Below are 13579 nucleotides of genomic sequence, written 5' to 3' on the forward strand. Positions count from 1 at the left end.
ATAACCCCAGCTATAGATTACAATATTGGGGGGCTAATTAGCTAACAACTAATCAGGAAAAGGTATCTGAGTCATGTGGATATCTCTGAAGATTCCACGCAAGTGGTGCAGAGGGTCAAAAAGAAAGGAACAGGCATTTAAGGATCATTGAAAAAGGGATAGAGGACATCAAGACTGACAAATATTATTGCCCTGATATAAATCCATGTCGGCCCACATCCGAATACTGTTTTTACAGAGCGGTCTCCTCATCCTCACAAAAAGATAACTGGCATAAAAAGTTCACGAGAGGACAAACTAAAATGATTAGGGTTTGAAACGGTCCCATATGAGGAGAGATTTAAAGGCTAGGACTTTTAGCTTGGAAAAAGAGGAGACATTAAGGTGTGATATGATAAAGGTATATAAAATCATGAGTGATGTCTAGAGAAAGTGGATAAGGAAAAGTTATTTACTATATTCCCCATAATACAAGAACTGGGTCAAAATTGAAATAATAGCAGCAGGTTTAAAACCAAATACAAGGAAGTTCTTCACGCACGCACAGTCAACTGTGGAACTCCTTACCGAGAGGTTTGAAGCTGGACTATAACAGCGTAAAAGAGGACGGAATAATATCGGTTGTAGTCATTAATGGCATATTAGCCAGGATGGGTAAGGAATGGTGTTCCTAGCCTCTGTTTGTCGGAGGATGGAGATGGATGGCAGGAGAGAGATCACTTGATCATTACCTGTTACGTCCACTCCCTGTGGGGCACCTGGCATTGGCCACTGGTGGTAGACATGATACTGGGCTAGATGGACCTTTGGTCTGACCCGGTACGGCCGTTCTTATGACTCATATCCAGCTTCTCGTCCAGTGTAACCCCTAGGTTCTTTTCTGCAGAACTGCTGCCTAGCCATTCGGTCCCTAGTTTGTAGCAGTGCATGGGATTCTTCCGTCCTAAGTGCAGGACTCTGCACTTGTCCTTGTTGAACCTCATTAGATTTCTTTTGGGCCAATCCTCTAATTTGTCTAGGTTCCTCTGCATGCTTTCCCTACCCTCCACCGTATCTACCACTCCTCCCAGTTTAGTGTCAACTCCTCCCTGTTTAGAATGGCTGAAATGGGAATCCTCTCACCACATGCCCCAACAGCCATAGAAGAAACTTGACCATGAGCTTGCGCACATTTCCTACTCGAGGCAGCAAACAAAAGTGGTTGGCTAGAACTCCTAGATCCTTGCTAGAAGAGCAACCCATGCAGCTCTCCATGGTTTGCAGTGAGTCATCCCAGCATTGATGCAGTGGGACTGGGATCTTTGGTTTTTCAGCAAAATACAGACTTGACAAACATTCTCTCTGTCTAATTGTTTGTGACATGTCCGCAGTTCATTGTGCAGAGCAGGGCCATCACACAGACACACTCACATGGTATGGCACACATGTGTCATCCACAATGATGGGCCTGCAATTCATGTTTTCCACCCCCAGGCCCAAGGTTAGGAGTGGCCCTAGCTGTCTTGCCAGCCAGGGCAGAAAATGTTTCCAATATTTTTGGCCCCACCTATTCCCGAGAAACCAAGCGAGCACGGAAGCGTGCACGCGTGCGCGCACACACACGCACATAGCGCCAGCCAGTTGGAGGGGAGCCAAAAAAAAAAGAGAGCAGTTTTGTGCCCCCGGAAGTTAGTACTGAGGGCAACTACCCTTCTTGCCCACCTCTAGGACTAGCTGTACCCGCCTGAGGTACCTGATAGTTCAGTCTCTAGATGGGTCAGTAACAGCATAGCAGTGTTGAATGGATCTCCCACCTGTATCAGGGAGCAGCAGAGGAGAAAGGGTCAAGAAACAGGTTGTAATTCAGCTTAGGTTGTTTATTGGGGTGTCAGGTACAGGCAACACTGCAGACACCTCTATGATCTAATCACACTTGGAAAGCTCATGTCTTACCAGGGATAGATTTTTCCGTCCCAGCCCATGAAGGAGCCATTCTCCTTCTCAGAGAGTGTGGAAATAATCTTCAGGATAGCTTGAGTGGTTTCCTCCACGGTCTGTAGGGCCTGTAGGGTTAAAGTGATGCTGTTAGGTAGGGCAAAACTACATCTTTCAGGCCATTGTTACTGTGACACCCTGGCACCCCAATATTCACCGCTGTCATGTAATCAGGATGTGTTTTGTACTAAGTATGCTTTGTGATTCTTATTATTCTAAGTCTTGATCTGCTAGATGTTAATGTCTCGTTAGTGTATGTGCTATCGTCATATGTGAAGTCACAAAGTTTGGCTGTGTACGTGTTGCTGAAACATGTTGTGAGGTTGAAAATACCCACAAGCAGCGTTTCAGCTGCAATAGTAAAAAGGCCAGACAATCTTAATGGCTTCCTGAGGAAATGCACACAAGCACAAGGGTTACCCCAGGAACTGTGAACAAAAGAAACCTCTGAGACAGCACGACACAATGGGAACTGTTTGACCCAGATCACAGCAAAAGAGCTTTCCAGCAAGTGGGAAGCAGATATAAAAGGGAGAAAGTAAGATCATGATGGGACCTCACTCTCCTGACAACACACCTGCGAACACCTGAGGAACAAAGACTGAACAGGGAGGAAATGATGGTTCCCAGGCTTGAGGGATTTCTAGCCTGTGTATGAAAACTTGGGAAACCCAAGCAGCAAAGCCAAGGCAGCTTGTGCCTTAGGAATCTGCCAACCTGTTTATCACGCAAGGTGAAAATGTGCTAATTCATATCCTACCTTTCTAGTACTGTATATTAAACTCAGTTTGCGATTTTGTTTATTTACTAGGCAATCTGCTTTGAGCTGTTTGCTATCACTTATAATCACTTTAAATCTATTGTTTTGTAGTTAATAAACTTGTTTTATGTTTAATCCAAACCAGTGTGCATTTGACTAAGGTGTCTGGGGAAAATCTCAGCTTGGTTTCCACCAGCGTGCATGGTCCTCTTCACATTGAGAGAGAGGCGGACCGGGTGTTAAACCCATATAGTGGCCAGATTTGACCAGGTTAGGATGTAGTGCTCTGAGGCCTAGGATGGGAAGTTGCTGGTTAGAGACCCTGCTTGTGACTGCAGCTGTGTGTGTCCCTACCTGTGTGAATGCTGGTGAAAGTGCAGGCTGGAGGGCTTTGCAACTTGTCACAGCAGCACAGTGTGAGAGGGAGCCCAGGCTGGTGGGTCAGAGGCTTAGTGGTACCCCAGTTCCAGGTCGCACCCAGGGGGGAACTCATTACAATTACTATGTTCCTAGCAGTGGGTGTATTCAGGACCAAGTCTCCTCCCTCAACAGATCATCCTCTTAGCTTCAGTAGGGTCTTCAGGCTAAGTTGTCTTTGCAGATATTTGTACAACGCCTACCACAATAGGGCTGTGGGCTCTGTGCTACCAAAATACATGAATAAATAATAATGTACTAAAATGAGAGTTGATGTTCCTCACACTTGTGCATTTATAGAGTCTTATCAAAACCCCATAGCTGTCAATGGGGTTTGGATCAGTCCCATAGAATCATCCCAAAGCATTAAAGATCTTTGCAGTAAAGCAGTAGGACTAATTTTGTATACACTATTTATGGATCACTTCTGGCATGGCACATGGCAATGTTTAGCTGCATCCAGTAAGAATATTTGGTCACACCTGGGCAAAGAGGGGGTACAATGTTAGTGTTCTGATGTGGTAGTTATTAATGCCCACTTTGCACTGATACAAATGTGCAAGGTGCAGGACAATGGCAAATCAGGCCCACTCTATCCAGATTAAACTGCAGGGGGAGTTTAGCTCAGCTGAATGTAGTTCGCCCCCACATTGGACTTTGGCCAGGAAATTGCAGCTGTAAAAATCAGTGGGAGTTAGGTGCCCAAATACCTCTGAGGATCTGGGCCCTTGTGGCCAACCCCCTGGCTCTTGCACACTGTGCTGTGGGTTGTTTAGAGGAGAGGAGGGAAACTAGGCTTTGCAGGGAAACGCAGAGGTCAGGAGCTGGGGGAAACAGGCCGGTATGCTTTGTCTGCTTTGTGCTGCTCCCAAGTGGGGTAAAGCAGGCAGAGTGTACTGGTGAATCTGGCCATCAGAGGTAAAATGACGAGAAGATTTCAGGTGGATACATATCTTCAAATCATAGAAATCTCATCACAGGGTGACTTTCTCTGGGTTTATGTTCATATATGAAAATTCTAGTAATTTAACAAACCAAACAAAATTCCCAAACAAAAGCCACGTTAAACCGGGGATACGGTTATGGATATAGTAACTAAGTTTAACCATAACTTTTATTTCCTGGGATCGTAATGTTTGTTTTGGGAATAACGACAACATCCCTGGAATGGTTTACCCTTACAGTATTGATACGTATTCCAGTCTTCCCTGCAGTTTAACGTAGTTGCGATCTGGGTGTACAGATGAGTCTGTGGCAGAACCAAGACCGTAAGGCCTCCCTGATGTGCTGTGGATGGAAGTGGCCAGTCACTCTAACCAAGGGATTATAAACGTGTTATGACCCCTACCGCTTCTGTTCCCATTCTGGTTTTCACCCAGCCGGGGTGGATAGAAGTGCAGAGAATCCCACAGTCTTTGTACTCCAAGGACAGGCACCTGGTGATCATGTTCAGAGCAGCCTGTGGGTGAGACACTCCATGAGTAGAGATAAAAGCACAGGACAGAGGGGCATCTTCCCTACAGGACATGGCCCCTGATCCCACAGTACTGATATGTAAGGGTGGAGGGGGAGTAATCTGGGCTGACAGGAGAGGAGATAAATAGCGCTGGGTGGAATGTAAGGCACTTCATACATACGCAGTACTGCTGAACTAAAGGGCAGCTCCCACTTCACTCAATAGACAAACCCAGCTCAGCTGCTCGTGGCGACAGATAAGGTTACAACTCTGAGTGAAGCTATTCCGGGAGATCTCCCCCCACCCAACATAACATGATGTCATTTTCTTAAAATATCCCATTAAAATCTCCAGGATTGCTTTTAATAGTCACTGGAAGATCGATGCTGATTCTGAGAGACTTCAGCCCCATCCTGGAGTGCTGGCAACTCTAGCAACAGATCAAAAGAAAACTGCCCGCCTCACAATAAATCTTCAGTCTTTGCTGCCCCTGAGTAAAGGGTACAAGGCTGTGAGATACCAAATCTCAGAAATCTCTGGTTTTATCTTTTTATAGCCTGGAATGCTTAGCCAAGCGGAAACCAGGAGACCCAATCCTGATAAAATGAAAGGAGGAAAATCCTTGGCTAAGCCCACTTTTTGGCATTGGCTGTATCTGCACCTTGAGATCCTACAAAGCTGAGACTCATCAAGGGGTTCAGTACACAAGGAACAGATGGCACTAGCAACTGGTTCCAAACCCAGCTGAATTTCTGTTACCCTTGTAGCAATAGCATTCCCGGCACTCAGAGAGGGGAGAGGATCCCACTGAACACAACCTTCCTCAATGCCCAATGGTGACCAAAGCTGGATGAGCTTGGAAGCTGGTAATACATCCCGATCTCTGGTTTGTTGTTAAAGAGTAATTCAGGCTAAAGGTTGACTATAAAGGGGGAGATGCAGGGACACATGCACTGTATCTTTAAATCTGTAGCAAGAAGCTGGGTGGTAGGGGGCTAAGAGGACAGGAGCTCTGTAGGGAAGCTGGCAGGGGAGTCCGAGGTGTTCAGAAGGAACAGCAGAGGAGGCACCTGCATTGATACAAGGTAGGGGCTAGTTATGCTGGAAGGGAGTGAGAGGGGTCCTGTATGGTACCTTGCTGCAACGGTAGCTGGGTGTTTTCCGTAATTCCCACAGTGGAACTACTTCTATGGAAGCAGCTATGCTGGACATGTTGAGAATGGCGGCCTTGCTGCAGCTCAGGCCTGTCTGGGTGCTCTGCTGAGCAGCCTTCTTCAGCAATGGCAGGAACTCCTGCAGGAGATATCGATGACTGTGTTATGACAGGGGTGACACTGCTGTACCAGGGAAGGAGCTCATCAGTGATGTTAAGGGTCAGGGAGAGGGAGGCTCTGAAGGTGGAGTCTGATTCAGGCAGGTTGGTGCATCTCATAGTTCTTGGGAATATGATGACTGGGAAAGTCTTCTATGGGTCAGAGTGTGCTCTCCCTGAAGGGAGCCTGCTCTGCTCCTTCCAAGAGGTGAGCCCTGCACAATCCTTGTGCTCCTAGAACACATGGTCTGGGCCTGTGCCCAGCCTCTGGGTAGGAGCATTTTTACTATGGAGATATGCCTATCTCATAGAGCTGGAAGGGACCTTGAAAGGTCATCGCGTCCAGTCACCTGCCTTCATAGCAGGACCAAGTACCATCCCTGACAGATTTTTGCCCCAGATCCCTGAATGGTCTCCTCAAGGAATGAACTCACAAGCCTGGGTTTAGGAGGCCAATGCTCAAACCACTGAGCTATCCCTCCCCCACCATCCTGAGGAAGGGGCTCCTTGGCAGGGCACAATCAGGCCCTCACTCTTATGGCTGCATGTCTCTCTGGTACAGCCTTTGAACCAGAAGAGAACATGTGATTATACTGACTGAAGCACCAGGGGATAACAACCTACTCCTGCAACCAGCTAGTGGAGTTATTTCATTAGCCCAAGGGGTAGAAAACTGCGCTTTGGTGTTCAAGGTTCAAATCTTGCTGGTGGCCAGTGTTAGGGGATGTTAGAGAGTCTCCCTTGAGTCTGAAAATGCAGATCACCTTGTTTTTGAAAAATGAGACAATAATTTGCCCGAGCCAAGCGTCTCAGTTCGTTCCAGGACAGTCTTGGCTCAGTATCAAAGGAGTTTCTTGGTTGTCAAGTGTGTTCTTACCTGGCTCATCAGCAGGGGCCCAACTGTGTTAGTTAGGTATACAATTGCCATGGTCTCAACATTCTCATTCTCCATGGTGGTCACCCGTAACATGCCAGCGTTGTTTATCAGGAGATTCAGTCCATGTCCTTGCAAATGCGCCTCCACTCTCTTCGCAGCTGCCTTTATGCTGTTTGGATCTGTGACATCTATAGACATCACAGGGGATTCAGAAACATCCTTCCTATAGCAGCTCTGCCCTGTCTATCAGCTCTACCAGCCCATTCAGCTGTTGACCCTGTCTTCAGTTGGCCAATGAAAGCAGCCTCGCTCACTTGCTTGTATCTCCCTCAAGCCCCTCTGGGAACTCTCCCATGCTGCCTCTGATTCCAGGGGCAGGAGGAAATCACTTGATATTTTTTTTTAGAAATTGCTTAATCTCTTTGAACTGAATCCAGGAGAGCACCTTCCCTCTTATCCCATGGAAGCTTACTTTACGTAAGAATCTTTGGTGAGGGACTTTGTCAAAGGCTTTCTGAAAATCTAAGTACACTATATCCACTGGATCCCCTTGGTCCACATACTTGTTGACTCCCTCAAAGTATTCTAGTAAATTGGTGAGGTATGATTTCCCTTTATGATTTCCATGTTGATTCTTCCTCAACAAATTATGTTCATCTATACGTCTGACAATATTGTTCTTTATTATAGTTTCAAACAATTTGCCTGGTACTGAAGTCAGGCTTACAGGCCTGTAATTGCCAGGATGACCTCTGAAGCCCTTTTTAAAAATTGGCATCACATGAGCTGTCCTCCAGTCATCTGGTGCAGAAGCTGATTTAAATGATAAGTTACAGACTACAGTTAGTAGTTCTGCAATTTCACATTTGAGTTCCTTCAGAGCTCTTGGGTCAATACCATCTGGTCTTGGTGACTTATGGCTGTTTAATTTATCAATTTGTTCCAAAACCTCCTCTAATGATATCTCAATCTTGAACAGTTCCTCGGATTTGTCACCTAAAATAATGATTCTGCAGTGAAGACCAATGAAAATAATTCGTTTAGCTTCTCTACAACAGCCTGATCTTCCTTGAGGGCTCCTTTAGCACCTCGATCGTCCAATGGCCCCCGCCCCCTCCCCCGGTTGTTTACGAGGCTTTCTGCTTCTGATGTACTTAAATTTTTTGCTATTACTTTTTGAGTCTTTGGATAAATGTTCCTCAAATTCTTTTTTGGCCTTCCTATTTGTATTTTTACACTTCATTTGGCAGCGTTTATGCTCCTTTCTATTTTCCTCCTAGGATTTAACTTCCACTTTTTAAAGGATGCCTTTTTGCCTCTCACTGATTCTTTTACTTTGTTGTTTAGCCGCGGTGGCTCTTTTTTGGTTCTCTTACTGTGTTTTTAAATTTGGGGTATACATTTAAGTTGAGCCTCTATTATGGTGTGTTTAAAAAGCTTCCATGCAGCTTGCAGAGATTTCACTTTTGGCGCTGTACCCTTTAATTTGTTTAACTAACCTCCTCATTTTTGTGTAGTTCCCCTTTCTGAAATTAAATGCTACAATGTTGGGCCACTCACCACTCACCTGAAGAGACTGTTTGTTGGCTGGCTGCCTGAGCCCTCCTCAGGCCAAAGTTTGCTCGCTGACTGCCTGGGTTCCACCCAGGCCAGGGCCTGCCTTTAAAGACTGGTTGTTTGTGGACTACTTGAGCTACCCCAGCCCAGGCCGAAGCCTGGTAGTGACAGTTGCTCACCCAGCCCTGTTGTGGGCTCCCGGCTACCCAGTAGACTCTGGTCCAGACCAGACTGCGGCCAGCTGGAGTGGCCTCCCTCCGAGCGTGAGAGCGAGGGACCCGTACTTGCCTATTATATCAATATCCACATTTAATACAAGGTACTCTAGTTCACCCATTTTATTATTTAGACTTTTAGCCTTGGTATATAAGTACTTTAAAAACTTGTAGCCTTTTAGCTGTCTGCCATTACACAATGTAATTGAATGGGACTCTTTTATTTGACTGTTTCTGATCAGACCCTGCCTGTATTTTATCATTTTCCATCCTCTCGTCTCCACCTGGACATAGAGATTCTCTATTAATAGATCCTCCCCTAAGGGATGTCTGAATCACGTGCTCCTCTGCAGCTGCCGGCTTTTTCCCAGCCCTTAGATTAAAAACCGCTCTACAACCTTTTCAGTGTTAAGTGCCAGCAATCTGATTCTATTTTGGTTGAGGTGGAGCCCGTCCTTCTTGTGTAGGCTCCTCCTTTCCCAAAAGTTTCCCTAGTTCCTAATAAATCTTGCCCCCTCCTCCCTACACCATCGTCTCATCCACGCATTGAGACTCTGCAGTTCTGCCTGTCTAACTGGCTCTGTGTGTGGAACTGGGAGCATCTCAGAGAATGCTACTATGGAGGTTCTGGAGTTCAATCTCTTAACTAGTAGCCTAAATTTGGCCTCCAGGACCTCTCTTCTATCCTTCCTTGTGTCATTGGTACCTACATGTACCATGACCATCGGCTCTTCCCCAGCACTACACAAACATCTATCTAGATGTTTTGAGAGATCCGCAACCTTGCACCAGGCAGGCAAGTCACCATGAGGTTCTCCTGGTCAACGCAAAGCCAGCTATCTGTTTCTAATGATCAAATCGTCCACTACTAATATCTGTGTCTTTCTAATAACTGGGGTTCTCTCCCCCCGAGAGGTATCCTCATCCTCAGTGTGAGAGGATGGCACATCATCATCTGGAAGGAGGGTCCAAACAATGGGATCATTTCCCTCTGCTCCAGTTGGATGTTCTCCTTCCCTGGGACTTTCATCCTCCTCAACAGCACAGAGGCTGTCAGACCAGGGGATGGGACTGTTCTACTGTGTCCTTGAAAGTTTTATCTGTGTACCTCTGTCTCTCTCAGCTCCTCCAGTTCAGCCACTCTGGTCTCCAAAGCCTGTACACGTTCTCTGAGGGCCAGGAGCTTCTTGCACCAAATGCACACACACGCCACCTGCCCACAGGGCAGGTAATCATACGTGCTGCATTGGGTGCAATAAACTGGGTAGCCCCCACTCTGTTGCTGGACTTCTGCCTTTCTGCCTGCATTGTCTTCTCACTTCTGCAGCTGGTTCCTTCGTTGTTGTTTTGTTTATATCAAGGGGATGGTTTTGGCTTTTAAATTTAAAGAATGTTGAATTCTAGTCCCTTCTCATGCTCTCCCTGGAGAACTCCCTCGCAGAACTCCCCTCTTAACTGCTCCTGTTCACTAGCTCCTCTGGTTGCTTAGAAGCAGGCTTTTTAAAGCCCTGGTCTCCCTGAGTAGCCCTGCCCCCTAGTTAAGGGTTGATGGGTGCTATAACAGGGTGCTTGCTTAAGAGGCACTGAACCTGCTCCTGTTAGCTCAGAACCTGCTAGCAGAGCTCCCATCAAGAAGAACTGGCTGGAGCTGGCAGGGTGTGGCTCATTAAAGGATCCCGAGAGCAATCACCTGTGAGCCTGCTGAGAGGAAGGCCCCTAAAGCTAGCAGGAAGGAAGTAGGAGGGGGAACAGGAAAATGAGGAGTGATGGCCTGTTTCTCCCAGCTGCTTTAAAAGCAGGCTGTTTCCCAAGGGGCTGTCTGACTGGTATTGCATTGTATAGAGCTGTATATACGTGGGTGTGGGAAAAGACTGGGAAATAAAAGGACACTGGTGTGTGACTGAGTGGTCTCCAGCGAATTTGTACCGTGAGCAATGAAGCGCTTGTCTCCAGGTGCTAAAACCTGTAGGGAGGCTTAGGGATCACAGCCTCATTAAGAAACTCTCAGCCTTGCCTAGCAGGCCACTAGGCTCAGCACACACATGGTCAGCACACACATGGTCAGCACACGGTCCCCCAAACAAACAGAGCACACGGTATATTTCAGTCAAGCAGCAAGCGCACCACAAACACAAGCATCATCATTATGCTTTTTCTGGATCCAAAGAGAAACCCACAGCTTTCAATCTAATGTGGCTTTTATTTTAGATCCTGGAAACCCATGAGAAAGAATCAAAGTTCCCATGAGAGAGCACAGTGTGTCTCGCTCCTTGGTAACAAGCTGCTGAACCTCTGAGAAGAAAATGGCTGCTGGCTCTGCATGCAGGGAGAGGTTATTGGAATTTTCGGGCTAGGAAACTGCAAACAATGTGCAGCAGTTGCACAGGGACACATGCCACGGGTGCCATGGGGGCATTGCAAGATTTGGTAGGAGAGGAAATATCAGTCCCTTGGGCACACTTAAGGGAGACTTAGTGGAGAAGGCATAGGACCCACACTGGGTTTGTGCCTTCAGCACTAAAATCATGGGTCTCTTCCACCTGAGTTAAGAGTAACTCTATTAGCGGTCAGCCATTACAGGGGGGCAGAGTGGGTGTGACGTGCTCCAATCTGAACTGTTAGTGCTTCACAACCAAACACAAGTGTGGCACCACATTGTGCCAGCCATGGAGAATTGGGCTCCTTGTCTTCCTCCCAAACCCACCCCTGTCTGAATGAGCAGATGCAGAGATGGCTACATACCCAGCTCCAACACCACCAGGTTTGGATGCTTCAATGCCAGCTCCATGACCTCCTGGGAAGAGAAATATTTTCATTTGGTTAGAAAAATCCTGGAAGGTAATCAGGGTCTAGGACAGCTCTGACCTCAGCTGCAGGTCTGGGATCTGCAACAGAGAATGCTGTGCAGTGCCTGGGGTTGGCTGAACCCCTCAAGGAAGGTGCTGGTGACTGAGCTAGGAAAAGCCAATTCCCAGAACTCCCCTGTCCCACAACAAGTGGCATGTGGATGAGTGAACCAGATGCCTCAGAGAGGATTCTCTACAGCCTTCTGCAGTGAGGGAGGGATGTCACAAAAGCCCTGGTGGTCACAATTCCATCACATAAGAATGGCCCTACTGGGTGAGAGCAAAGGTCCATCTAGCCCAGTAGCCTGTCTTCCGACAGTGGCCAATGCCATGTGCCCCAGAGGGAATGAACAGAACAGGGAATCATCAAGAGATCCATCCACTGGTGCTCATTCACAGCTTCTGGCAAACAAATGTAGAAATGTAGGCGGCCAGGGTGATTTCTCTGTCCTGTCTCTGACAGAATCAGCCCTCTCTGGATACATCTAGGGCGTGGGGTTTATCACAGGCCACAGTGGAACATTTTATAACAAGCCCCTTGTTAAAATATTGGTAGCATCTTGCCTCTCTATTGCTGAGCTGAGACACTAGCATTTGAGTTTTACTGTGAGTTCTGAGTTTCCCATTTGAACCTCTCAAATGCTTTTAAAGGAAACCCGCTCCTTAGCTGATCCTGTCTTTGCAGCGTGCACTGCAGGGAAACCCAATTCTCAGGCTGTTTCTGGGCCATCTGCTGCTCAACCTTCCTGTAAAGACCAGATTTCATCCTCACCTTGCTTTGGCATCCAGCCAGCTCCCTTGTGGTGGCAAAGATCCATTCTGGTGGATTTGGTAGCTCTAGAAAGCGCTTCACAAGTCCCAGGCCAATTCCTCGATTGGATCCAGTCACCAGAACGCTCTTGACAGTGAACTCTGTCTTCTTCACTGAGCTGCAGCTCATCCTAAATAATGATGCTTGGGCTCCTCCTAACACCAGTGTTGGATCTAGAGACAAGCCTCTTGATTAAGTTATGTAGTGTTGGCAGTTCAGAGATTTGAATAACTCCACCCTTACTCAGACACCTTTATTACAAAAGCGAAACCAATTAAATGATACTAGGTATGACGGGTTCGGTCATGGAGATCCCTTTGGGACTGTCACCTGATGTCCTGAAATTACCTCTGAGCCTGTTTTCCCTGCCAGCTTGGGACTCCAGAACTCTGTCTTGTTGAGCCAGACATAGAACCCTGCCTTGTTGTGCTGCAACACAGACCCAGGGTCTGGGCCATGCTCCTAAAGCTGCCGACTTTAACTAAAAACAGCTCAGCGGGTTACCTGTCTCCAGCACCCAGACACCCAGCTCCTAATGGGATCCAAACCCCAAATAAACCCGTTTTACTCTGTATAAAGCTTCTACAGGGTAAATTCATAAATTGTTCACTCTCTATAGCAGTGATAGAGATGCACAACTGTTTGCTCCCCAGGGTACTGATCACTTACTGATTCATGGTAATTGCAGGCATAAACAGTAATGGAGTTTAGTCCACATGCAGTTACAGTAATTGCAGGCCAAATAATAATGCAATAGAGTCCAGGACCTGTGGGTTTCATTCTTTGGAAAATCAGGCCAGCCACGTTTGCACTGAGAAACCACATGATCGTAAGAAAGAGAACAGTATCAATGTCAGCACTCCCCTTATTACGTGATTCCCTCTGCTATGCCAAGGCTGGTGCGAGGTAGCTAGACCATTCATTTCATGCCTCTTTTCTCTGCTTGTTCTTCCTTGTGTGAACTTGTTATAAACATACAGCTAAGGGTAGCGCATAATACCTCCTTACCCTGTAAACGGTTAATCCTTTCTTTTCCTGTAAGGGGTTAAGAAGCTCAGATAACCTGGTGGGCACCTGACCAAAAGGACCAATAAGGGGGGAGATACTTTCAAATTTGTGGGGGAAGGTTTTTTCTTTTTGTGCTTCTTTGTTTTTTCCAGGTTAGCGAGGAGCCAGGGCAGGGAAAATACATCTCCCTAAGCCATATCCGAACTAAGCATTTAATACTACAGAAATAGTGAGTAATAGCAAGAAAATACGTAAGATTATCTTTTGTTTTAGCTTGTGAACTTACCTGTGCTAAGAGGCAGGTTTATCCCTGTTTTTGTAACTTTAAAGTTTTGCCTAGAGGGGA

General features: G+C 46.7%; 1 protein-coding gene across 1 annotated transcript; it reads right to left on the reverse strand.

Moving 5' to 3' along the window:
- Positions 1-687: 687 nt before the first annotated feature.
- LOC116819006 (C-signal-like) lies at positions 688-12766 on the reverse strand. Its single transcript, XM_032770331.2, has 6 exons — positions 12187-12766; positions 11311-11362; positions 6797-6984; positions 5742-5900; positions 4500-4610; positions 688-2042 (listed from the first exon to the last, which is right to left on the reverse strand). The coding sequence occupies exons 1-6, from the start codon at positions 12352-12354 to the stop codon at positions 1929-1931; spliced, it is 792 nt and encodes a 263-aa protein (XP_032626222.2). The 5' UTR covers positions 12355-12766; the 3' UTR covers positions 688-1928.
- Positions 12767-13579: the final 813 nt, after the last annotated feature.

The sequence above is a fragment of the Chelonoidis abingdonii genome, chromosome 19 (assembly GCF_003597395.2).
Source record: "Chelonoidis abingdonii isolate Lonesome George chromosome 19, CheloAbing_2.0, whole genome shotgun sequence".
Classification (NCBI taxonomy): Eukaryota; Metazoa; Chordata; order Testudines; family Testudinidae; genus Chelonoidis; species Chelonoidis abingdonii.